General features: G+C 50.0%; 1 protein-coding gene across 1 annotated transcript; it reads left to right on the top strand.

Annotated features, from left to right (window-relative positions):
• On the top strand, window positions 1-26,622 carry HGD (homogentisate 1,2-dioxygenase). Its single transcript, XM_052795168.1, has 15 exons — window positions 1-18; window positions 2,328-2,467; window positions 7,013-7,084; window positions 9,464-9,552; window positions 11,330-11,435; window positions 14,997-15,056; window positions 15,526-15,617; window positions 16,284-16,318; window positions 17,519-17,598; window positions 17,727-17,826; window positions 20,158-20,282; window positions 20,726-20,830; window positions 22,027-22,153; window positions 25,467-25,648; window positions 26,264-26,622. Exons 2-15 carry the CDS (start codon window positions 2,453-2,455, stop codon window positions 26,393-26,395), a joined length of 1,320 nt encoding a protein of 439 aa, XP_052651128.1. The 5' UTR covers window positions 1-18; window positions 2,328-2,452; the 3' UTR covers window positions 26,396-26,622.
• Window positions 26,623-26,698: the final 76 nt, after the last annotated feature.

The raw sequence follows: 26,698 nt of genomic DNA, 5'->3' as shown, positions 1-26,698 counted from the left end.
ACGGTTCAAGACTTTCAGGTACTGCTGTAATACAATGATGGAAGTTCCCAGTTGTACTCATCTTGAGCCCACCCACATTGTAACGGGGCTAAATTTTGTTCTGTTTTAGAGAAAACATTACCTAATATTGTACAGCCAGGTTAGCTGAGTCTGTTCCTGGTGACTATGCGGTGAAACCATTAGCGTCATGAAATCAGAGGAGCCCGGCTCAGCCCCTGAACTGTCCCTGAGCTGGGAGAGTTGGAGGCAGTGGGTCAAGGTGGCTCTCAAGCAGGCAAAAAGTCCCAGTAGAGTTTAGGAAAGGATGGGACACTTGTTTTCTTAGGTCATCTCTACACAACACTCTTGCTTGTTGGTTGTGGGGCACTAGCTCCAGGCAGTGCCACCAGTAAATAAGTCTTGCTGCTTTCCGGACAAGTCTTCAACTGCAACACTCTTATCTCCATTTCCAAGTAATTCCCCACCACCACCACATCTCCAGGGCTGTACCCATGTTTGCTTTGTTGCTGTTTGCTCAGTGTTTGTCACGTGTGAAACAGTATGCAAAAATGATGACAGAACTAGCTCAAAATTGCTTAGTTGTGTAGATAAGGAAATCTCAAAATGTCTTAGTCGTGTAGATAAGGAAATGAAGAAACAAAGAAGCAGGTGAGGTGGTGTGGTCTCCCATGGCTGTGGTGCTCCTGGTCTAGGGAGACAAGTGGTGTAGGGGAAGAGGAGACGCTGTGTCTGGTTTTGGGGCTCCCAACACAGGTAAGATCAACTGCAGCGGGTTCAACCACGCTGGTTGGGAGCTGGAGCCCACGTCCTGCGAGGGATGGGGCTTGTTCAGCCTGGGGAAGAGGTGGCTTTGAGGGAACCAGACAGCAGCTTCCAGTACCTATGGAAAGCTTACCAAGAAGATGGAGCCTGGCTTCTCACAGCGGTGTATGGTGGGAGGATGAGAGACAACTGCCATCAGCTGAAACAAGAGAAGTTCAAGCTGCATATAAGGAAAAGTTTTTTGACCGTGAAGGCAATCAAGCAGTGGAACAAACTGCCCAGTGAGGCTGTGCAGTCTCCATCCTTGAAAGTCTTCAAGACAAGACCGGATAAAGTCCTGAGCAGCACGGTCTGATCTCAGAGCTGACTCCACTTTGAGCTGAAGGTTGCACTAGTGACCTTCTGAAGTCCTTTCCAACCTGAATTATCTTATGACCCTGTGAACCTAAGACCAGAGGGGACAGCCAAGGAAAACTAGCTCTCCCTCTCCTCTATCCATAACCACCAACTCTTCATACACTCCATCTTCTCCCTTGTAGCAGCCAGCCTATTTTGCCAGACATTAAAAACTGGCACCTCTCGGTGGCTCTAGTATCTTACTCAGGGCGGTGTGAGGAGGTGCCAGTTTTTAGAGAAGACAAAATGATTAAGACCTGTCCCTCTTGCAGCCCGAGCTCTCGTTGGCTGCTGTGGGGGCAACACGAGCTCCTAAAACTGCTTGGGGGGGGGAAGGCTTCCAGGATGCTCTAGGAGAGAAGGAAGCGTTAACTCCAGGGTCACTTTTGAATTTCAGTGTGTGCCTCCTAGAGATTTCCTCCTGGCAGGACTTATAGTAAAGCAGGTTACAGCAAGGGAAAAAAACATCGCTGCTTGCCTTTTTTTTGAGGAGGAGGATTGATGAGAATTCAAAGTAAAAAAAATCAAATAAAATAAATCGATTTTTTTTTCTGCAACTTCTGGAAATGCAGAGCTACTTTCATTAGTATTCTGTAGCTAAATGCTTGCTGCCGCTCCCTCCTCAGCAACAGCTTTCTTGAAAATATTAATATTTCAGAATTTATAAGTTTCCCTCACTAGCTCTAATCACAGGAATACAAAATCCTCCCCTACTTTTGGCCCCAAAATGCTGTGTAATGTTGCCGCACGGTGTTTCACAAATATCACTACCTTCACCAAGACAGGGATGTGATCCTTTCTATCCCCAGTGTAACACAGCTCAGAAGCGTAATGAACAAGTATTTGTTACACATTTAGAGGGTTGTATATGAAAATTGCTAGAGGTATAATTTATGAAAGAAGCTTATAAAACAGTTGCAGAAATGGCTTTTCTTTGTTCTTAAACACCTTGTTCTTTTTTTTTCCCCCCATGTGTGGGAACTATGACACCTTTTTTAACATCTAAGGAGGAAAAGGAGCAGTGAGGGAACGCAGTCCCCCTCACCCCCTGTTTATTATCTTCAAATTGATTCTGGGGTTGGTTCTGCGGAGAAGGGCCGGCATTTGGTTAAACACAGACTGGACTGAGCAAACAGATTGAAAACTCCCTTGGACTTTCTCACTTCCAGCACTGTCAGCTTGCCACCAGCCCGGCTCGGTCGACCGGCTAGCAGGCTTTGCTTGGCACGCTGCTTTGGCCAGATACCTGCTTGGGGTTTGTGTGTGCTCCAGGAGCAGAAGGACCAGGAGGAGGATGACGGGCTTGCAGGTAAGGGGTTCGGGTGCCCGCGACCCACCAGTGCTGGCTGCGGACACCCCTTCTCAACTGACACCAATTCTTTGGCATCTGTTTCATTTTAATGTCCCCCTCTTTTATGTTTCAAGGTGTGTTTTTAAAGCTCTCTCTTGGGATAAAGGATTTTGCTGCGTTTCGTCTATAAAGAGGCTTTTCTCTCTCTCTTCTCCTCCTTTGGAAATCATTCTTGGTCAGGCTGTCCCAGCACAGGACCTCTTCATCGCAGGATTTGTCCTTCCCCTGCCCTCCGCCCGCACCCCTCCTCCCACCCTGCCTGCCAGGGGGGTGTTTCCCCCTCAGCCTATGAAATCTGACTGGCAACATCTGCCCAGATGTTGCAACCCTGGCCACCATCTTCCCTGGCAGCCCCGGGGAGCAGCAGCTCCATTTCGGGGCAGTTTCCCAGTACCCCTCGCAGGGCACACCAGCCCTGGAGCATCCCCAGCACTTTTGGAGCAGAGGGTTGGCGAGACGTCGGGGAGACGGCAGCTCCTGCTGGGGATATTGGCCCTGCGGCACCGTGGCAGCACCGGGGCCGAGCTCCGGTTTGGGTGCTTCGGTTTTACCCTGCAAGGAGGCTGTGGAGCCCCACGCAGAGGGGGAAAGACCTGCTCTGCTCGTTGCCCCAGACGCTCATGTCCCCGTTTCTGCGGGTTTGTGTTAGGCGCTCTGGTGTTGAACTGGACTGAGCTGACAGAAAGTGCCATGACTTTTGTCCAGAGATGAATGTTGTTTTCCTGTGTCCTGCAGCAGGAGCTGATTGAGAAATGTATTATGCAGCGTTTGAAGAAGGGCCTTAATTATTTTGCAGTCTATGTGTTCAAACTTCAAATGTGTTTTTCCCATGCCTGCTGTCTAATCCGGTGAACAAAAGGTTATGGTTTATAGGTCAGAGCATGACACCCATTGCGAGCACTCTGCTTTGCATCCCAGTTATTCCAATCAATGAGCTTTGCTGAATTTTTTATGCTGTGCTGGGCTTTTATCTCTCCCATTTTACTGAAAAACAACAAAACAAAAAACAAAGTGGAGTCAGATGAATTCCTAAGATCCCATTTGCATAAAAAGCTACAGGATCTCCAACCAAATAACAACAGTAATTAAAAGCAGAAGTGAAAACAAAGGACCAGAGAGAACTTCTTCTTTTACACAGAAACCACCAGCACAATTACCAAAATAGTTCCCATCAACCTGCCTGACCTGGAGTTACTCCCAACGTGGCTAGGAACCGTGGAGCCCAGGCAGGGACCTTGAGGGAGGTCGCTTTGGACTAAAAACCCGTTGCCGTGCCATGGAGAAGAAGGGTTCGTTTCCATCTGTCCAGATTTTTTTTGTCCAGGAAGGATGCTCCGGTGTGGGTGCTGGGTGGGCAGAAAGGGGTCATTTCTCCTGGCTCAGGGCCACCCTGTGCGATGCAAACTGAGGGGTGGGAGGTGGGCTCCGACGGTCGGCAGGGAGAAGGGCTGGGATGTGCGTGGCCCTTGTGCTGTTGCTCCTGACGGACCTGCATCGGCAGGGTCCTCGTGTGGTGCTCCAGAGTCCTGGAGCACGACCCCTCCGATGCATGGGGGGAGCTGGGGTGGCACAGCTATTTTTGGCAGCCCAAGTAGTGTTTGACAGTGACCCCTAAGGGCATGGAGAGGAGAGAAACCTCTCTGAGGTCTGCTACAGCGAAAGACAAAAAAACCCTGAGTGAATGAGAAAAGCCACACTGAACATCCAGGCAAAGCCTTGGGGCCACACTCAGGGTGATAAATCACCGGTAGGACGACATTTCCCCTCCCGAGGCTGCAGTCCTGCCAATGTCTTTTTTTCAGCCCTCCATGCAGTTACCTGAGGATTAATTTTTTTTTTTTTCTTGGCCAGGAAGAATTGATTTGACCAAACGATGACGCAGCAGCTTCTGCCCCCGCTCTCAGGGCAGGGGGACGATGCCACCCTCTCCCAAACACCACTTCTGCCCCAACTCAGCTCCCCTGCCCCAGACCTCCTGCATCGCTGGGCGATGCCCAGCAGTTCTGCGGGGATACGCAGCCGAGGAAGGCAGTGGCTCTCCGTCCATCCCGGTGGGAATCTGCCTGCATTGCTGTGCTCAGGAGCCAGCTGCCTGCTCGGGGCTGGCGAGGGGCCGTGCGGCACCAACGTGGGCAAGGAGCAGCTGCCGGCACGAGATGCTTGCTGCTGAGTTGGTTTTCTTTCCTTCCCCTGTCCCAAGCAGAAGCAAAGAGGCTTTTGGGGGGATGTGGATGGGCAGGCTAGCTGTGCAAGTCACCGGATTTTTAGCCTGAAGGACGGAGGATGGATTTCTCACAGCAAAACCTCCGTGCCTCCTTCCCGCTCACCCCAGCACAGTGGCAGGGGGCTGCCGGGGAGCACACGTTGCTTACCAGATCCACAAACCCACTAAAGAACCACAAACCAGCTCTCCACCAGCTTAATCCAGCATTTTGCAGATGATGCTCAGCAAAGCAGCCTGCAGGTTGCATTAACCCTCTCCTTGCTGTGCTAACGGCAGAGCCTGCTGGGCCTTGCTGGCTATACCTCCAGAAAATCAGCATGCCCCCCTCCTCCTCCTCTTCCCCCTTTCCTCCCCTTTTCACCAAGGTTGCCCCGCAGGCAAATGCTCCCACCACCTTTAAGTTGCTGGTAGAGGAGGATGCAGTGCAGAGGTCTCAGTTAATTCTGGAACTGCTGCAGTCCCATCAGATATTGCTGCATTTCCGTTTAAAAGAGGGGAGGGGAAAAAAAAAAAAAGAAAAAAAAAAGAAAGAGAAAAAAAAAGAGGAAAGAAATGCTCCAGTACAATACATTTGCCAAGGCTGCTTAGGTGACCTGCTGCTTTGCATATCAATATGCTTCTTGCAGAACCCAGTGGAGAGCAAAGTCCTAGCGATGTACATTCGTTTGTTTGTAAGAAGGAGAAAAACATCTTCCCTGAACCGACAGAAACCGAGATGTTTTCAGGTTCAGGCTCAGCAGGGCTTCCAGCCAGCCTGGCTCTCCCTGGGAAGGGACTTTTCTTACAGGTCGCTGAAAGGTGCCAGAGGAAAGCACATGGTTTGTCAGGAGGTTTCAGGTTTGCTCTCTGAGTGTCTGCTACACTGGGAAATTTCATGGCAGGGGCTGCAAATTGCACAAGGCTGAGAACCTCCGGGGGAAATAATCCAGGCACTATAATAATATAATAAACCAGGTACAGGGGTTTTTATCACGCCACCTTCATGTCAAAGCTCTGCCTCCCAGGGTGCCTGCCCCTTGCTGGGGTTTCTCGGTGCCGGATCCCCGAGGCGGCTGCTGGGGTGCAGCAGCGTGGCAGTGCCACAGCCACCCCCTCGCAGCAAGGGTGCATCTATCACCCAAAGGTTGGCACTCCCGGACTTTACCATCCCAGCGCTGCTGCGTGAAGGCAGACGAGTAGCCCGGTTACTCTTGCAGTTGATAGAGGGGAGCATTAATATTTAACTCTCTCCCCAGGCCACGGAGCTGAACCATTGATTGCTGCCAAAACATCTCTGCGTTCACGCAGAGTTCAACAGAGTCGCTTCGTGCCTTTCCGTAGGATCTGAAGGGACTGTATTTACATTTCTGTCAGTGCAAAACTAAGGACTCTGTTATACCTGCTTCCCTTTGTTCTACTTGCTTCCCTTGCGTGTCTCAGGTTTGCTGTGGGGCTTTTCTCGGTGCCGCAAAGCCGGGAGCCGCGTCCCCCGGGGTCCTGTGGCTTTTAGCCACGCTCAGACCACAGCAGCTGTGGGCAGGGCAGGTATGGGAGGGCATGCAGGTCTGTCCCATCCCTGGGTCTCTTGGGTATACATTGCCCTAGAAAACCAGTTTATCACCCCGTAATGGATTAATCTTTCCTTTACTACCATGGTGGACAGTTCACGCCCAACTGGGCAATACTTATTTAGGGCAAATCAGTGACACAGTTTAAGTCCCAGCCGAGCTTCCCTTCCTCCCTCATCCCAACTATGTCCTGACCTTTTTCTTGATGGTCATGGGGATATTCCGCAAGAACCTGCCAACCAAACGGCTCCCAATTTCAATCCCTGAGCATCTGAGGACTCAGTGCGTGAATTTGCAAGGCAGTCTGCAGATTTTGGAACATACACGATTCAAGCGAAGTCAGATTTAACTTGGACGGCACTACCACGCCTCCATAATGTCGGTGTGCAGTTCTTCCTATACATCACCCTGTTCTTGAGCCTGACTACATATGTGATATTTGGCTTATTTCTCAAGTGCCTTCATGGTGCAGAATGTGGCCAAAATAGACATGCAGGTTTAGCAGAAGAGCAAATCCTGTCTGTGGTTCCCAGTCCACCACACCGTTAGCTAATGAAGTGAACCCGGGAGCTGTGAAAATGGTCTGTGGCAACACATAAGTAGATCACTTGAGAAAGTCTTAATGCATACAAAGAGCCTGGGAAAATGCATGGGGAAGTGATGGATGGGTTGTTTGGAGCAGTTTTGGTGGTGTTTTCAAAACACTGATGAGCTGTGTGGTTTATTTTATAGTACATGTCGGGATTTGGAAATGAACATGTTTCTGAGGATCCACGCTGTCCAGGAGCTTTACCGGAGGGACAGGTACTGAGTTTTTTAAAAGTGCTTTATTAAAATGACATGGAATAGAGCGAATATCTGTTCCCTGGGCTTCTTTCAATCTTAACATATTTCCTTTCTCTCTGCCACCACGAAAGTCTCCAGAAACCTTCTTTAATGCAGGACTGGAATAATAAGATGCTGGCAAAAATCAGAATTAATGATTTCCATTCATACTTTCTATTTTTACGTTACCATGAGCTTCCATGCTTCACCTTGGGGGTTAAGACTTGCCTAAATTACCTCTGCTCAACAGCAGTTTTTTTTCCAAAAGGAGTCTGCAATACAAGTGGCTCAGCCGCACCGAGAAAGAAGCCATCAGCTCTGGAATAAACTAGAGCAGAAGTTTGAAGCTTGGCAGAGAGACTTGCTCACGCAGGAGAGGCGGCTTTCAGAATTTCTGTAGGAACAGGGTTTGATGCAGCTGGCTTATAAGCCTTTGGCAGGAGAGCACCTTCTTTGTAGGGAGGGGGCATGAATGTCTATAGTAATAAACCGACAGCTTCGTTCTTAAAAGTAAGTAACTTCTGAACATGTTTGATGAAAATAAATTATGTTGGGTCATTCTGTTTTAAAGAAAGGAATCACAACCCATGTGATGCTAGCCAGGCGGTCCGCAGAGGCAAGAACGAAACCCTGAGAATGAAAGCTCTCTCATCTCCTTTGCGCTGGTCTCCTTTACACCAGCGCACCTTTTGAGGCTGACTGATCCTCCTTGGATCTCCTGTAATCCCTTGGATGGGGATGGCAGCATCTTGTGCTCAGTCAGTGACATCCTTTGGTGCTCCTCTTTGTCCTCTGTGCAAAGAGGCCAGAAGAATTAAGGCCAAATGGGGAGTTTCACCCTTTGCTTTTCCTGAGTTTTCTGGATCTCCCCAGTTCCGATGTTTTACACGTTGTGTGCTGGTGTGGATAGTAACACACAACACAAGGATATGTTAAATGCCTATATATGTCCCCTAGGTCTGCATTGCAGCCTATGGTGTGCCCACAAGAAAGACAAACTGCTCTGCTGGATCAGAGCGATGGCTCAGCTGGTGCAGTGTCTTGTTTCTGAGACTGGCTATAGCAGATGGGTGGAGAAAAAAACATAAGAAAGAGGCACCTTAAAACTGGGAGATCGATAGCAGTGGCTGCTGGTCTGAACAGGCAGAGGGCTGTGGTGGATGTGCTCCTTGTGATTTGCCAGAGCAGCACTGCTTTCCAGAGGAGGAGGACCCCTCCAGCTCCTGGCTCAGGTACTCTCATCTGGACAGAGTTTGGACTTGGTGTCAAAAGAGTTAATAGAAAAATCTGAAAACGAGTTAGACAAAAAAAAAAATCTCCAGTCCCAGGGGTGGATCCTTTCTCCTCTGCAGTATTTATAAGACTGGCATCTGCAGTAGTGCTGGCTAAGATAAAAATGACAAGGGCTATTGATCCCCCTGCTTCACTGCATACCCATACTGACTAGACGGAGTTTGAGGGCTGGAAGCTACGTGCGTTACAAGAGCTTTACCTCTTCCTTCTGCCTACCTGTCAGGGCAGTGTTTGATACCGTATGGATGGCTGATCCGCCCAGCCGCAGCAGGATGACAGGATGCTAAACTAGGCCTTGCAGGAGGGAGATGGGATAGCAAATGGTGTATGACTGTCCCACTGGGGTATTTCCTGCAGTTCTTGGATGCCTTTGCTTCTTGCTGATCTCAAACAAATAGATGCTGGCCTACTTAGATCAAAATGTTTAGTTTCTGTTCTCTGAAAAGGAGGAATGTGTCCTTCAGTTATGAACTCACAAGGGCTTCTAAACCTGTGCTAGTCGTACCCCCGGCTCTGCAAAGGGGAAAGTGCCCCCTTTGTACTCCGAAGGAGGACTGTCACTGTGCAGAAGCCCTGCGGAAAAGCAAAGGCTCCCACACAGGTCACTCCCGCTCTGGGGCAGCAGACGGCACTGGGGCAACCCCTCTGAACAATTGGTCTCAAAAAAATTTGTGCACGAGAACAGTCTGCTTTGCAGTCCGTAAGTGTTGGGAATATTCCCCTTTTCCCTGACGCTCCTGTTGCCGACCCTACCCATCCCTGCCCCTCGCAGCTTGCTCTAGCAGCGGCCGTGTTGCCTCAATGGCTGTGCCGACTCCTTAGGGCGCTTGTGTGGCTTCTTGCATGTGGAAATGGGCTTAGGGGTCTGGCTGGTACCCGCAGGGCACCCAGCCACATGGGAGCAAGAAAATACGACTACCAGGGCTGGTGCACAGACTCGGGAGCACATTCCACCCCATGGCATCGGAGTGCCGGGCTCCCACTGCGGTGCTTTGCCGGTGGCTCCGGAGCTAAATCCCGTGACGCTGGGTCTCGCTCCTTATTTTTCTTTCTCCTCCCATTCAGAACAACCCGCAAGTCTGCCCATACGGCCTGTATGCTGAACAGCTCTCGGGCTCTGCCTTCACCTGTCCCCGGCCCACCAACAAGCGAAGGTACCGTGACCCCCGGCAGCGGGCGGGTGATGTGGGGTGTTTGGGGCGAGAGCATCGGGGAGCGATGGAGAGGCCGCTTCTGTGCCACCAGCGCTTTCTGCGAGCCCAGGCGGGTGTAAAACGTCCACTGTGCACTAGGAGAGGGGCAAGGGCAGAAAACCACCGGAGAGGGAGAGGAAAGTCTTCGGTGGGGCCAGTGGGTTACGAAAATGCTGAGAAAGGGGGTGTCGGGGTGGGAAAGAAAGCGGTTTTCTGAGCAAGGCAAGGAAGGGGAGGGGATGTCCACGGGGGCTAGATGGTCCTGAGTGGGTTGTGTGGGCTGTGCGAAACAACCTCGGGGTCTCAGCCCTGATGCTACTGCGAAAACATCACTGCTGCGACTGGCACTGGTAAGCACCTGATGGACAGTGTCAAAACCAAGCCTCTGAGCAGGAGTCTTTAATTCTCATAAGGGATGCTCCTGCACGCTGGCCGGGGCTGGTGAGGTTCTAGCTCAGGCTCTACCTGTTTTGGGGCTGGCCAGGGGCTCAGACCAGTGCCAGGCACCCAGCACACTGCGTAGCACCCCGTGTTCCCAGCAGTGCTGGGGACAGCTTGTTCCAACCGGCAACAAACATCCCGGAGCTCTGTCCCGGTCATTGTGCTGTGGCCATGACCAGATTGCAGAAGATAGGTTTCTCATTTTGCTTCTCCCACAGCGGCTTTTCTGTCCCTTCTGTTGTTCGTTCAAATGAAAGGCAAATGCATCATCTGAGCTGCCTAGCAGAGCTCTGCTCTCCGGGCTGGTGCCAGCTCGTGGCGTGCGTGGGAAAGGGATGAATCATTGTTTGCCGCACGAAGATGTCCTTGATGGAAATTTTCCAGCTCTCAAGGGAGAGCTCCCTCCTCCCCTCTCCCACCCACCCAACCTGCAACCACCGCTGTTAACACATCAAAGGCATTGGCAGCCCTGTCTAGCTCAGGCTTTCCTGATTACCTCTGCTCTCCCGCCTGATTAAAAGCCCAGCTTCGGGCTTGGCTGCATCTGGGCACGGTGTGCGGATGCCGGCCGTGGCTGCCGGAGCGGCAGGGGCTGCAGCCGCAGCCACAGCAGGCAGCGAGGAAGGAGAGTGATGGTCCCAAGGCAGTGATGGAGGCATGGGGCACCTCCTACAGTAGTCATCCCACGTAAAACTGGTCTTCGCTGCATGGGCTCGCTGGTGGTCCTATGGGCATGGCCAGCTAGGCATAGGATGCTACTTTCAGTAATCCATCCAAATTCAGATACTGGCTGCTACCTTCTGTCTCCTGAAAGCTCCTTTGTACTTTCAGTTAGATACCGTGCTCGTCCCTGTCTTGTCTGAGCTGCTTTGTAGCTGTGTTTAAATAGGCTTTTTTCCACCTCGGAGATTGCTGTATTTCAGCCACAGATAAAGCTGTATCTTTTTTTTTTTATATATGTGTATATATATGTGTGTGCAAATGTAAACATATGTAATTATATGTAAACACACATGTAGACATTTACCTATATATAACTGCACATATTTGTATTTAGAGCCTATAATAAAAAGCCACCTCTCTGGAAGTGTCTGGCTGTGAGCTGGTGTTTGATATTTAATACACCTTCTCCAGAAGTCTCTGGCTGTGAGCTGGTGTTTGATATTTAATATGCCTTTTGGTCCAGTTGCCACCAGTGTAAATGTTATTCATGCCTTTAGGAGCTGAATCAGCCGGCAGCCACCCAGAGGGTTTAACCTCTTCCCCAGGCTAATCCAGATCTTTTCCTTCTTTGCAGCTGGCTGTATCGGATCCTACCTTCAGTCTGCCACAAACCCTTCAAACCTCTCAAGGAGGGCCACCTGACACACAACTGGGATGAAGTTGAGCTTGACCCCAACCAGGTAACCGTGCTGGAGAGAGCCCTGGTCCTGCCAGGAGGACAGTCAAATATTAAGCTAACCAGGGCTGCAAAGGCGCTGAGCTGCAAGAGGTCTGAGGAGAGCCGTAGGGAGTTGATGGTCTGGTCAACACAGGAGCTGGGTCCTGACTGCCACCCGTTGTTCCTCACCTACGGGTCATCCGAGGAAGGACAGCCCTCGATGCGATTCGCTTCGCTTCCCACCTCGATGGATGCGTGTGCTGCTTCCCAGCACGGCCGCGGTGTCACAGGGTTTGATCCGTGCTGTCTAGCATCTCCTGTTGGCCACCTCTCAGGCTGCTCTCTCTTCCCCTTCAGCGTCCCCCATGAAAGGCTCATCGTGCCCCAGACCGGCAGGCAGAGCAGCAGCGTCTCTGCCATCCATCCCCTCCTTCCCTGCGCTTTCGGAGAGGCTGCTGGCTGCCAGCCCGTTTCTCTGCAGCCCTCGTGGGAAATCAGGCTTCATTCTGGAGAGTCACACAGAGACATGGCATTTGTCTTCCTCTGTTACAGCCTTGCCATCATCTTTAATCATGATTTCTTCCCTGCCAGCCCCAGAACATTTGGCTTTGCTAATCTGACTCCCTCCTCCTACTGATGTTCTCCCCACAACATCATCTCATGGTCATCGGTTTTTACACCTCTCAGGTTTTGCCCTTTGATGCATCATCATTAGCTAATTTCCAGCCTCCCGGCAGCCTCGCCATTTGTTTAAATACTTTCCCAGTTCTGCTGGAATATGTTTTGCAGCCGCTGACCAAGCAGCGGTGACAGGCTCGGATTTACGTGCCTTTGGTGCTGCTTCCCAGATGAAGCTCCAGTGACTTCTGATACCACCTCAGCCATCCCCGACGCCCTTTCGCAGCCCGCATCTACCATTACGGTTATTTATGATTACGGTAATTCCAAGATGCCCAGCGCTCAAGCATCTCAAGCCATTTACATGTAGTACATCTTTTACCTAAGGGAACAGCAACGAAGCTCCTGCCCGCTCTCTCTCTCACCGCTTTCAGTGGCAATCATCAAACCCAGAGGGGTTACTTCCTAGCAGTAAGTGGGAGCATCTTCCTGCTTTCCTTCTCATCCTCTCTGAAGCAGAGCCAGAGACCAGGTTCAGTTTGTTGGACAAGACTGACTCTTCCTGCGGTGCTTTGTGTTTTGCCCAGCTCACTTAAGGAGCCTTCCCGATCGTCATCCACCTAAAAGGGTGGCCATATGGAGGCACCTTATGCAAAGCCCATTGAAGTCAATGGGAAAAAATATCCTTTAACGTTGCCCGAAGACAATGGCAGAATTATAAAAGGCACAGGGGACAAAACAGAAAAGGGGGCAAAAGTGGTGAAAAAATATGGGGTGGCATCCATGCAAGAAATGCTGAAACAGAAGAAAGCTCTCCAGCCTGGAACAGAGGTGACCAAAGGAAGCTATGATTGAAAGGCAGGGAGAAAATGAATACCAATAACAAATGTCAAGTTAAAAAAAAAAAAAAAGCATAAACTGTGGAACTTCTTGCCAGAGGATGCAGGTGGATTCAAAAAGTGACTGGACAAACCTTGGGGAGGTAAAACCTATAAAGTAATAGTAAGCCCAGAGGCACTGTATCTCAGGAGGCTTACGGATCGTGCAGCAGGGAAATGACACTAAAAGCTTCCCCATTTTAAGCACCTGGTGCTGGCTGCTGCTGGCTGGCTTGGACTGCTCTTCTGGCTCAGGGTGCTCGTTCTTCTCTTCTTGCATCGGTGAAACCCAAATGTGGCAGAGACGTGCCGGGCGAACGGTGCACAGCGCCGGGCAGTGGCTTTGCAGTTTGCAAGGGTTTCGGAGGAGAGGGGCCAGGCACCATTTTCAGTTGCGACCAATGGGCTGGGTGACAAAGCGATTTCCTGCTCTCTTTGTCCCACAGGAATGACAACTGTGGAGGTGTCCATGGGAACCAAAATAAAAAATGAAGCTGTTATGCAGGAGCTGCGCTATACTTATTACTTCATCTGTAGACTTGCTGTCATCTTCCATATTCCTCAATGAGAAAATTTGCTTCCCTTTAGACCATCTTTATACCTGACATTTATTTCTCTTCTTCTGCCTGTTCTCCCTCCCAATCTGTCTCCCCTCCCCGGTCTTCAGGGTCTTTTCCCTTTGTCCCTCTGCGTGTCCTTTCTGACAGTATTTCTCCATGGTTTCTGACAACTGGGTCCCAATTCCCAACCCTGAAGGCTTAAAACACTCCTTAGAGGAACAGTTCATGTTGAGATGCCACCGCTGGCCTTCACAGCTGCCATGAAATGAACAGCAGCTGGGACGGTCCCACTGCTGGGGATGGTAGAAAGCTCTGGAGCACCTTCTGACCATGCTTTGCATTGGCTCTGGTTCATGTCTGGAAGGCTGCCTTGGAAACCAAAGGAAAACATGCTTTCAAGAAGTCCGAAAGCAAACCCTGAAGTTCGGCACTATTTTACTGGCTCATCTGTGAGGTGTCAATACCTCGCAAGGGTCGCATCTGACCTGCCGGCGGGTGTGTTTGGTGTCTCCATCCAGAATATGCAGCTTCTCCAGCCGCTGGCACCCACATTTTGATTTGGGTTTGGAAAACTTCCATGAGGCTTGGGGGAATTTAATATCTCTATATCCCTTTCAAATTTAGCTGAAATTTCACACAGTTCAAAATTTTGGGGAGCGGCAGGCACAGTCACAGAGTCCCATAAATTTTGTTTTTCCAGGGCACCAGCCTAAAAACATGTTAAGAACCACCAGGTCAGGTAGCTAAAAGCAAGAAAATGTTCTCGTGAATGCCCAGAGTCACAGGCACTTTCATCTGGGGTAAAGCGTATCGATGCAGGGGATATATCTGGCAGCTGGCCACGTCAACATCCTCCTAATTTGGGGTGTTTGGGTTGGTCTGCACTGAACCCCTCCTAATGAGGGGCTCTCAGCTGCAGCACCTCGTTCCCAAGAGCTGCAAAGATCCTTAATATGATATTAGCGGTAATAAATACTTCAGGCTCCTCTGGCACCTTCTGCCTGAGGATCTCAAGAGGCTTTGCAAGAAGTAATTAGTGCTGCTTGCAGCTCCCACTCACACAGGTAGAGATATTTCTGCTTTGGATGTGGGGAAAATGAGGTGGCACAAACAGGAGTGTTATACTTGGGTCATGGAGAGAGTGAATCATCCAGTGCAGTGGAGCACAGGATGGTGACAATTTGGCTGTGGAAAGCTGACTCATCTGAATTTCTTTGCTCTCAACAGTGGTGTTAGTAACAGAGGAAGAGGCAGCGTTTTAAAAGGATTTTTTTTTAACCTTGGCACTATACAGGCCTGCCAATTATTTTACAAAATCATGATTAGAAAGGAAAAACAAGCTCCATAAATTGAAAGAAACCTGTAAACCAAATCAAGCAAGGCAAAGAGGAAGGAGAAAACTACCTCAGCTAGCAGAGAGCAGGGAAGCAGGGGGGGACACACAGGGGCCTGTTTTCTTTCGAATTGCCACCATTTGCATTATAATCACTGGCATCGCTTTCTTGCTTTTTGTTTGCCACACTCTAGCTTCGATGGAAACCTTTCGAGATCCCAAAAGACTCTCAGAACAAGCTGGACTTTGTGAGCGTAAGTCAGGGGGCCAGGGCATCCTCCATCTCTGCTCCGCCTCAGGGGGTAGTGGGGCACAGGGGATGCTCAGCATTGGGCTAACAGCAGCCTTTTGACACCAGTGGGCTTGCAGAGCATCCGTGGGAGGGGAGAGGATCCCAGATTTCAACCAACTGACAGTAGACTTGCTTTTCCTCATCACCTTTCAAGGAGCTCTTCCAAAAAAAAAGCCCCAACCCCCCCCAGCTCTCCCCAGTCCCTGGGCTGGAAAACACCAGCTTACACGGATTTTTTAAGAAACCCTTAATATATTAAAGAAAAGCCAAAAGCCTTTGGCAAAAGGCCATACATGGAAAGGCTGGTAGCGGTACGGGAAGCAGGCAGAGGGGGTGAGCTCCAGCGAGGGAGTGGGATGAAGGGAGGAAAGGGGGCTGGCCCCTGCCCCGCTGCCCGCCGCTCGCTCCCGATGCTTTGGGTTTGCCCGCAGGGATTGCACACCTTGTGCGGCGCCGGTGAGCCCAGAGGACGCAATGGTATCGCCATCCATATTTTCGTCTGCAATGCCTCCATGCTCAACAGGTCAGTAACTGCTATGCCGGAGGCTCGGGCTGCCCCAGGCTGGCTGCCTGCACGTGTACTTTAAGCCGCCGGGCTTAAGTCCGGCTGCTCCCAGTGTCGCTGTCTCTATGTCCCTGTGTTCCTGTGTGCACGGGCGAAAGTGTTCACGGCGTCCACGGCGGGTGTTTGTGGAGCAGGTTGTGCTCCGTGGCCAAGCACTGGAGGAGTGGCGGGGGAGCCACCAAGAGAAGGAGGGAGCTGGACATGGGGATGCAGCAAGAAGGGATGTGTTGGAGCCAGTTGCTCTCGTCCCAGGGACCAGAGCTGCTCCTCGGAGGTCGGCACGCACGCAGCCTCTGATGGGCATTGCTCCTCCCTGCAGCAGCTCATGGGGATGTCAGTCCCACTCCCCGGTTTACAAACCCTGATGCACCCATGGTCACAAAGGCAGGGACCCGGCAGAGGTCGGAGGACGTTTTGCCTCCAGACCGGGCACATTAAACCTTCCTGCCTCCTTTGCAGGGGCCAAGCTATGACATTCGCTGACCTGCAAATGGTATTTCTGGGGAGAGGGGAGACCTCTGCCACGTCAATCTCCCAGCTCAAAACTCCCCAGCTGTGGTCGTGGTGTGTGCAAGTGCCTGGGCCTTACAGCACCTTGACCTGCCTGTTCTCCTTTTTCTTTAGATGCCTTTATAATTCAGACGGCGACTTCCTGATCGGTGAGTTGATGCTTTGGCTTTTCCTTTCGCCCACCAGCTTCTACCTGGGTTGCCACCTGCCTGCCTCTGTTCTTCCAGAGCCTTGGGCCCTACAGCCAACATTTGGAGGAGAGGGTTGGCTTCACCCTCAGGACATCCAGATTTGGTGGTCTGGCACCAGCTGGGCTGTTGGTCGGGTTGCACCGTTCCTGTGCAGCTCGGAGAGCGCACGTCTGTGCCAAACCTCAACTTTGCTTTTTGAGCAGTGACCCAGCTTCCTTGGCGTGGTGTTCAGGGATCATTTCCCAGTGCTCCCCACACTGGTATTAGGCACACCACAGGCAGAGGTTTTCTGGAAAACATAAACCTCAGGATTTCTGAACAGGTTACAGCTAGATGCCTTCGTCGCTTCAGTCCAAGAGTATTTGGCACGGCAGCTTAGCTCCCACACTCCGCCAGCCTCAGGCAACCAGACTGCCATGATGAGTGTTGAGGTTGGCACATAAAGTGCATACATGCAGAAAAATATTCTGAGCGGCATCAGAAATCTGATATTTGCTTGTATCTTTCTTGACCAAGGGACAGAAATGCCTTCGGGTCACCAGCAGAAACATTTCTCCCATCAAATAGCTATTAAATTGCTCTCGCTCACCTCCCTCACTACCGTGAAGTAAAAGTGGCAGGGCAGGTTTTGTAAATCTGCTAGTTCTTCAAGTCAAAATGTGAGCTTTCCTGTGCCAGGACAGTCATGGAAAGCAATGCAGACGTTAGTGAAGCATTGCTTCTACCCTCAGGAAGCAGGGAGAATTAGTTATTCCCAGACATCTCACACTGCCACAGTCATGACAAGGACAGGTACGCGCACCATTTTACGTGAAGATCATGAGACAGACAGGTATGGCCCCAAATACATCAAGTCCCATTTATTCAGACTGTTGGCACAAACCCTACGTCGAGGGACCGCAAGGTGACGGATGGCCTAACCTCATCACAGGTACCTGCTGTGATGTGGGGGCCGTGGGGCTGGTCTGGAAGCTCTCCCTCCAGCGCGGGCATCTCTGCTGCAAGGCTCTGCATGGGAGCGGGAGCCTGGTCCCGCTGTGAAGCAGGATCAGAAAGGGCCCATCGCTTTTCCTTGGAGCCTGGGTGCTCAGGGGGGGACAGAGAAGGTGGCAATCACCACATTCTTTCAGCTCTTCTGCCTGCATTTTGTTTCCACAGTGCCCCAGCAAGGGAAACTGCTCATCACAACCGAGTTTGGGAAGATGCTAGTGGAGCCCAACGAAATCTGTGTCATCCAGGTAAGGGCTGACTGCGCGTGCCTGTGGCTCGGAGCCCGACGTTGGAGCAAGCCAGCTCCTGCATTCAGCTGTTTGTGGTTTGTCAGCAATGTCCTGGGATGATTCTAGTATCTTCCTTTATTTTCCAGCAAGGAATGCGTTTCAGCGTGGAGGTGTTTGGAGAGACCAGAGGCTACATCCTGGAGGTGTACGGGGCACACTTTGAGCTGCCTGACCTGGGACCCATCGGTAACAATCTCCCGTCAGACCTACAGTGAATTTCATAGGGACAGGCACAAATTGCAGGCCCCAGTCCATCCTTTTATATCCTATGTAATGCATCCTCCCATGCACACGCTCCTTTACAAAGATGCTTTCCATCCCAGCACTGTTATTCCCCAGCAGAGCAAGCATCCCCCTGAAAAAAACGTGACAGCCCAGTTGTCCTGAGATTCCCCTGGCACTGAAGGGACCATTTCTCTCCCACCCCCTTTTCCAGTTTCTCCCTTCCCTTCTGGTCTGGTAGTCCGCATCTGCTGGCTCTGAACCTGTTCCTACCAAAAGAAACTCAAAAGGCCATCATGACTCGTGCCTCTTACTTACAGATAAGGCACAAACTGGAGTGATAAGAGAGAATTTACCCGGTAAAAGGAAAGGCAGATTTCAGAGCTAACAGATATACTTGAAGCCCCATTTTGGATTTAATCAAGTGGTATTTTCCCCCCCACCTCCATTAACAGGGGCACCTTAGAGGTCTAGAGCCTAGAGTGCCTTAGTGTCAGAAGCTGTTCCCCTTGGGGAATTAAAAATCAATAAAATGAGCAGCACAGGACTCAGATCAGCAACACATTTGCATCTCCATGTTGTGCTGCCAGGGCAGATCTGCTTTCACTGAGCACAGGTCTACCTCTCATAAATCACAGATCCTCTCTGCCAGCTGCCTCCTGGTCTGTGCAATGTCACGGATCGTGAAGGCACAGCCTCTTGCTGTCGTGACAAAGATACTGCGAGGTTGCACGGCATCCGAAGCCCCGCTGTCCCTGCTGTCATTTCCCAGCCAGCTTTCTGGAGGTGCTCACCTCAGTTTATTTCACCTTCCTTATCCCTGGAGCACTCGCCTCCAAACTTTTCTTGCTGAGAAAAACACCTCCTGGTTACTGCTACTAAGATTGTCTCAGGGAAGGGAAGTGAAACTTCCCTTGTAACAGCTAAAACCGGTGTTTTGGGGTTGATTGTTTTTTCATTTTAGGTTGCTTCCCCCCCCACACACACCCTGACTGCTCTTGTTTTATAGCTCTCAGTGAGATCTAAAAGACTGGCCGTGCTTGAAGTAAACCGACTAGGTATTATCAATCAGTAAGAAGCTTGGTGTGGCCCATCGGCATTCAGATGGCCTTTGCAAACCTCTCACAGCTGTAGTGAGACTGAAGCCGGTCGTTCCTGCAGTGGGGAACCAGACCAATCTTCAGCCATTTAATGGGACCCCATTTGAGCATCTCTCCCGTGTGACGTGCACTGCACATCTCTTTCCACATCGAGCCTACAGTGATTTTTCAGCAGCTTTCCTTTCCGCCAGCTGAAGTTACCTGCCTTCACCCACTTCTTCAGCCCTGTGCCTGCTCCACTTGATTATTGATAATGTTGCCCCAGCCTGTTTGTAACAAGTTTTCCCATTAGCTAGTTTTCAGACACTGTTGGACTGGGGTGGGTTTTTTCAGTCTCCAGAAGGCAGGAATCTATTATAACATTTACTTTCTGGAGAAAAAGAAAATGAGTGCACTTGCCTGTAAACCTTTTCAGGAGGTGGTAATTATATGAGCTCCTCTTCTCACCACCTACCCGCCTTCCCCTCAGAGACCAAGATCCTTTGTATTTCAGTCTTACTTTATTCTAACTTCACTTTTCACTTGAAAAAATGACAGCTGGAAAAAAGCACTGACTGTTAAACCTTAGCAGCAGGTAGTAATGTCTGCATTTTTATCCAAGAAATTCAAAACCACTTCGTAACAATAATACTAATGAGAAGAAGAATACTTCAGCACCCATATGGTGCTTTACACTTTGAAAATGCACTCCTCACGCTAACCAACCCCTCAGTATGCCCAGAGCCTGTAGCTATCACTAGTCCTTATTTTATTACTATTTTTGCAAGCATTCAGAAATGTATTTGGCCCCCTCATGACATGCCTTGTAACTTCTGCATGGCTAAGTGTCCAACCAGCAGGATGTCCAGGAACAGAGAGCAATTCACCCTCTATTTTTTGCTTAATTCCTAGTTGTTGCATGCCTTCAATTGAGGATGACATACTAATCTTTTTCAGATGGGAGCTGGGGGAGACCTAAGTCTCTTAAGGTAGTCACATAAGGGGAGCACAGACTTAAACGCTAGGATGTATTACAATTACCTGCTCGTAGGAGCACAAGAAGTGAGTGACTATTTCAGCTTCCGTCGTGGGCCAAGAAGCAGTAAGGTCATTCAAAATGCAGAAAGGCACCCACGAAGCCAGGAAATTGCACCAGCCTCTCACTTTTGCTTGCCGCTTGCCCAAAGAGAATCTGGCATCTCTCTCTCTTCCGCAGGAGCCAACGGCTTGGCCAACCCGCGTGACTTCTTGGTGCCCGTCGCGTGGTACGAGGACCGCCAAGTGCCGGGGGGCTACACGGTGATCAGCAAGTACCAGGGCAAGCTGTTTGCAGCCCAGCAGGTGAGGATGCCCTGGGAGAACAGGTAACACCGAAGCGCAGCGACTGCCGGTGCATGGTTTGGGATATGCAACCCCGTAGCTTGCATGTAGTCTCAGGAGGTCCTGCTGAGTTAAGTAGAGCAGGACTGAGCCCTTGCCTTGTTCTGGCAAGGCAGGCTGGAAAAAAGTGTTTGTGAAGACTTAGTTAGACCCAAGACTCAACGATGGTCTTTGCCTCGCTGCTTCCAATTGTTTATAGCGACAGATTAGAAAAGTGGAAATGCTGAGGAAAACCACATCCTCGCAATGTCGGGCTGTGCCTGAAGGGCTTTGTGCTCCAGGCTGCCGGTGTACTTCTCACCAGCACTAAACCCATTTTTAATTTGAGAAAGAGCAGTGTCCTGCGTATGTGCAGCAAGTTGGAAGGTTGTGTATGGTAACCCTCTGTCTCTTTGCTTTGGTAGGATTTCTCCCCCTTCAATGTTGTAGCCTGGCACGGGAACTACACGCCGTACAAATACCATCTGGAAAAATTCATGGTCATTAATTCTGTTGCTTTTGACCACGCGGTAAGTTCTGGAGCTGGGCAAGGCAGAGCAATGCTGCGTGGATACCGTACCATCCAAACTCACCCTGAGCTCCAGGGGCTCAGCGCCTGCTAAAAAATATGTTGTGCTCTAAGAAACAGTGTGAAATCTCTTGTGCTGCTTTTCCTGGGCCCAAACCAAGCTCTTGCAGAGAAAGACAACCTCCTTTGTGGTACAAAGACATGACTGGAGGTTGATCAGCTTCTTAAACAGCTTTATGCAGCTTAGCACAGAATTTCTGCACCCTGGAGGAGAGCTGAATACTGAAGCCAACACACATCGTGCAACTCAGCAAAAAGACTTTTGCTTCAAATTCTTGCCTTGATTTATTTCTTGCAATTGCACAGACTCCTTCCCCCGGTTCCTCTGAGCCCAGCACTGAAATTTGTTTGAAAAGCTGGAAGCTTTCACTGCAATAATTTCTAGATCTTATGGAAAATAACTAAAGCCAAAAGTAATGTGAGCAGCTCTTCTAAAAAGGAAACCAGCCCAGTGGGAGAGGTGCCCGCAGTGATGCCATCTCTTGGTGCTGCTTCCGCAAGTGGGTGTGCAAGGAGACTGGAGCATTTCTAGTGAGACAACCAACAGAATGTATTGTTTAAACTCCAGGAAAACCTGCCAGGAGAAGGATGGTTTTGGGATCAAAGCCCAGAAAATCACTTTACTGGACTACAGACTTTAAAAATCCTTGAAGCAAGCCACAATTTCTCTGCACTTTGTTCTCCCTGTTTGTAAACTAACAGGGCTGTGAGGCTAGATGCCTCCAGCAGGACATTCCTGTCCTCTGTAACCGGCTACGGAAGAGGTATGGTTTAGTGGTAGGAGGAGTGCTGGAGACTGCTCCTGGAATTACAGTCCCTCGTCTTGCGGGGCTGTCCCTCCCCTGCATCTGCACCATCGGCTCCGAGGGCATCGTGGCCGGGGCGGGGAAGGCTCTCCAAAGCTGCTCGAAGGAAGAACCATCCAGTCCCATCTCTTGTCCCCCATGTCCAGCATAGGGTGAAGATGCTGGGTGCTGTCATACAGGGTCACAAATCTCACCCACACCACCAGGTGCAGGTGGTAGAAGTGTTTTGGCAAGGGAGAGGCTGTATCAGTCAGGTTTTCTGGCAGGATGACCCGAGCAGACATCTCAGAGCCTTGCTCTGCTTCATGCATTTTGCTTTGTTTTTTTTCAGGATCCTTCTATCTTCACTGTCCTGACAGCCAAGTCAACCCGTCCTGGAGTGGCACTCGCTGACTTTGTCATATTCCCCCCGCGATGGGGGGTAGCTGACAACACCTTCCGACCACCATACTACCACCGTACGTCTGCTCTTTGTTGGTTGTGCTTGAGTACAGGACCACAGAAAAAACCCGAGTCTCCATTTAATTGAGAGCACACACAGGGAAGAAGCAGTCTGATTTGCTGCCCTTGGCACAGTTAGAGTCAGCTTCTTGGAGTCAGTCAGTCCTCCCTGGAAAATGAACAAACCCAAAGATGTTCCTATTTAGAGCATTTCAGGGAAACTCAGAAGTGATGGGTTGGTTGTGTCTGCATAGATGAATGTGTCTGTACTCAAGGGGCTCACATGGAGACCAAGTGCATATTGAACTTAGCATTGCACAAATGCGTCAGAAATTGTCCTGTCACCCAGCCATGAATTGCTTAATATCTCTAATTAGAGTACATAGATAAAGAACAGGAGAAAGGAAAATATGGTCTCACAAGTGGTGAGAAGCACAGAGGGACGTAGAGCTGCCCAAGGCTACTCGTAGGGTGAGATCAGAGTTACAGTGGAGTGAATTGGCTCTCCTGAGCCCTTCTTCACCGCCTGCACAGTAATGGAGGTACCTCTGGCATTTAAGAAGCCAGAGATCAGGAACTGGGCTCCTTCTCAGGCGGAGAGTTGGTTGATGTTTTGGGGATTTGGTTGCCATCACCGGAGCTGGTTTCCTTTTGGCAGTTTTTTGGTTTCGTCTTGGCAGAGCAAGGCCACATGTTGCGTTGAAAGGATGCTAGAAATCCAGTTCCCTAGATGGGAGTCCCCTTCCAGGGTGGGGATGAGGCACCCTGCTCCGTGAGACGGAGGGGGAACCCTTGCCCATCCCGCACCCCTTCTGTCGACAGCTAAAAGGCCCCATCTCAGAAGCTATCAAGGTCACACTATGGTGTCGCTTTGAAGTGCTGAGAGGCTTTCTGCACACTTAAAACCACAGTTTAACAGCCACCTTCTCCTTCTACTTAGACGTATTTCCAAGCATCTTGGGGGCTGGCCGAATCAGTGGCACTTGCAAGCACAGTAGGCAGCTGTGCAGCCATCTGAGTAAATCCCACAGGCAAAGTCCTGCCCTGTCAGTATGCTTTCATTCGCAGTAATGAATGTGACATGGAAACATGTCTCCTGACCGGTCGGGATAGTGCCAAGTCACTTTTATTAGACGCTAAGAGGTGAGCCACACTGCCAGTTAACCACAATTAAGTTGCTGCTCATCAGCAGAGCTGTGCTGACTTTCCACGGATGCATTGCGAGCCGTAACAAACATGAAGTTGTTCAACCTTTCTTGGTCTGTGGTAAAAGACAGCTGAAATAACTCATTCTCTTGGCCATGTTGTGATCCAAGAGTACCCATGCAGACAGCTACCACAGCTACTCGCTTGACCGCAGTACCTCGCCTTGAGCACTAAATTCATGACGAGCAAGTTGGTTGTCTATTCTATCCTAGCCATGGAGGGGCAGAGCTTGAGTGGGTAAGGCAGACATCGCAACAGTCAATTATCAAGGCACTGCGCACGTTAGTTCCCTCTGAAATTAGTGCCATGATGAGAATCTTGTACCATTAAGAGAGGCATAACAGGACAGAGCAACTCTGGGGTAGGAGTTCAGTGCTGCTGAACTCTCCTCTCTCCAAATATTTTACAGGGCCTATTTTGTTTGCCAGCAATCCCCTGTTGCCTCCTCTTCTCAGGTGCAATGGAAAGCCTGTGTTCAGAGAATTTTGGTGCACTCAGACTCACGGTTTTCATCTTGCATTAGCTTTCCCCAAGTATAAATAGAGCAATGTTGGTCCAAAAATATTCCCCCTAGACACCATAACTATTTCACCTACAGAGGTGGCTGTGCAGCTCATAAATACCGACCTCTCTTGGTCACCTTTCTATATCTTTGGAGGCTGTGAATTACTCCTACGGTTTTTGGACCACAGGTTGAAAAATGTCTGACGCAGTTTTTATACCGTGGGCATATATGGCATCTGTGTCTGAGAGAGTACTTGTGTGATTCTCATTATGATGGGCCCTAATACCTAATGGCCACTAAGGGATTTTAACTTCACAACATCCTGCTTGTAAAAGACAGCGCTATTTTATCGATAGGGAATGGAAGCACACCTAAGTTGTTTGGGGTCACGTGGGAAATCCGCAAATGAGTAAGAAACTGGACTCAGCTCATATCTTAAGTCCCAGCCTGGTTTCCTACTCACCTGCCCATTCTTCCTAAGCGATATTATGAGTCCTGTTGCAGACACATTGGCAATCCAGCTCTTAGGCTCTGTACAGCAGTCTGAATGTGCCAAGCACAGTACATGAGCGGGTTCAATGAAAAGCCTGTAACAATCCAGTCTTACATGAGACGCTGACAACTGGGGATGAAAATTAATGAATGCTTGCATGCATATATAGGCCAACTCTGCTTTGAGCCAAATTAGTTTTGTTGTTAAACATTTCAGACCCTGGATTGTACCTAACAAAGACTGAACTAGTGGTTAAAAAGGGCTATATATAACATAGCTACAGAAGCGTGTCCTGGTTTTGCAAAAACTGACTGCTAAGCAGGGAGTTGCTATATTGTTTAGTCACATCAGGTCTACTAAAGCTGAAAGCTTGGGACAGCAGCTGTTAAAGTACTTCCTTTACAGGGAGCATAACTCAGTGAGTACTGAATGATTAGGTATAGCCATCCTTACCTAAGTTAGTGGTATATTATTACTCCATTGGTTTCAGAGGGTCTACTCAAAAGTATTCTTCCTCAGGGAAGGACAGAATTTGGCTCCTTGTCTTTAGGCATATAGTGGCTCTCGAGAAATAGGTAGGTAATGCATGAATCAAAAGCATTAAGTACTGAAGCGCCTGGCTGGACTAGAGGTGGTGGAAGAACATAGAACAAAATTATTTCATGCTCATAACCTGGGATGGCCGACCTGGATCTCTCACCAGAGTGTTGGCCAGGCATTTTGTGCCTGTAACACAGGGATGATTATACAGAACTTCCTTTCCAGTGCTTTAAGATCTCTAATCGAAATCTGTAAATATCAGGTTACACCATGCGGTCCGTATGCAGGTGTAGTACTTATACAGCTCAAGGTGGTAGGAAAAGCACAGGTCTACCAACATCAATGCACTTCATTAGGCAGCTCTGTTTCTGAATCCAGGCAATTAAGAGTGGAATAAAACCTGTACAGCTTTGCAAGCATCGCCTGTAGGATCCCCAACGTCCTCTCATGCGATACCCTGCTTAGGAACTTCCACTCCACCGACTGCCCGGCCCAGCTTAGCTCGTGGGTTTCGAGGAGCTCACAGCCCAGCTGTGATTTCTCCCCATCACACTGCGTTGCAACCTCTTCTCTCTGCCTCCTGCAGGGAACTGCATGAGTGAGTTCATGGGGCTCATCAAAGGCCACTACGAAGCAAAGGAGGAAGGCTTCCAGCCCGGAGGGGCCAGCTTGCACAGCATGATGACTCCTCACGGGCCAGATGCCGACTGTTTTGAGAAGGCGAGCAAAGCCAAGCTGGAGCCTGAGCGGGTCGCAGAAGGGACCATGGTAAGGAGCCAAGGGAGCTAGTAAGATTTTGAATACAGCATGGTATAGTGCCGCCGTGCCACTCTCAAAGTACAGCCTGGCTTCTTGCTGGCAAGTTGGAAAAGTACTCGGACCAAACTGCTGCAGTATTCACCTCCCTTACCGATCAGCAGCGTTCAACTCCCAGGAGCTCCCCTGGAGACATGTGATGCTGGGCAGCTTTGATCATCTGCCCACATAAATTGTTGCCTGAGCAGGAAGCTGGGAATTTTCATGCCGATTAATTTAATTTTTGTCTTAGCCTATGGACAAAGAAGCGAAACCCCTGCCTGTCCTCCTTTCTCTACCCCCTAAAATCTAATGATGATCATCAACAGACCTTGAACTAGAGCTTTTGGAACAACCTGGCTTTCCTGGGCATGCAGGGAGTCCAAAGTCAGTCCTGAGACCTGGTTAATATCAGCATTGCAACACCAGCTCTGAAGAGCTTTCTCCCCCCGGGTCGATCAGACTGGAGGCAGAATTTGGCAGCGCCGGACCATGCGTACAACTCCCGTTTGTGGTAGAGCAGAGCCACCTTGCCTGGATTTAAATTCTCGCTCTCTTGCCCTAACCCACCTTCCCTCTTCCCAACAGGCCTTCATGTTCGAATCGTCCCTCAGTCTCGCTGTCACCAAATGGGGCCTCCAGACCTCCAACCGCCTAGACAAAAACTACTACAAGTGCTGGGAACCTCTGAAAAGCCATTTCAACCCTAACTGCAAGTAAAGAGAAGTATTTGTTGCTTGCAATACATGGGTGAAGGCAAGGAAATCCAGCATACCTACGTGCGGTGGCACAGTCGACTCGGGCAACGCAGAGTGCTCCAGCACAGAATGGCATTTCCAGCAGCCACCAAGCCACGAAAATTATCATCCCTATGTAACTTGGGAAATGCAGTAAAAAACCACCATTATTCTTAACTTTCAAGTATCCAATTAAAGCTTTTCTGGTGACACGCTGAAGTACTTGTGCGGCTCCCACCACGTGTAGTTGGTGTGAATGCCGTACCTTGTGTGGACACGAGGTGAC

Source organism: Harpia harpyja, chromosome 8 (genome assembly GCF_026419915.1).
Source record: "Harpia harpyja isolate bHarHar1 chromosome 8, bHarHar1 primary haplotype, whole genome shotgun sequence".
NCBI lineage: Eukaryota > Metazoa > Chordata > Aves > Accipitriformes > Accipitridae > Harpia > Harpia harpyja.
This window is presented reverse-complemented; position numbering and strand designations above follow the sequence as displayed.

Coding starts and splice junctions, on each gene's coding strand:
- HGD (XM_052795168.1), top strand. Junction 15,057..15,525: donor ACAAGCTGGACTTTGTGAGC/GTAAGTCAGGGG, acceptor GTTTGCCCGCAG/GGATTGCACACCTTGTGCGG. Junction 20,283..20,725: donor AGCTGTTTGCAGCCCAGCAG/GTGAGGATGCCC, acceptor TTGCTTTGGTAG/GATTTCTCCCCCTTCAATGT.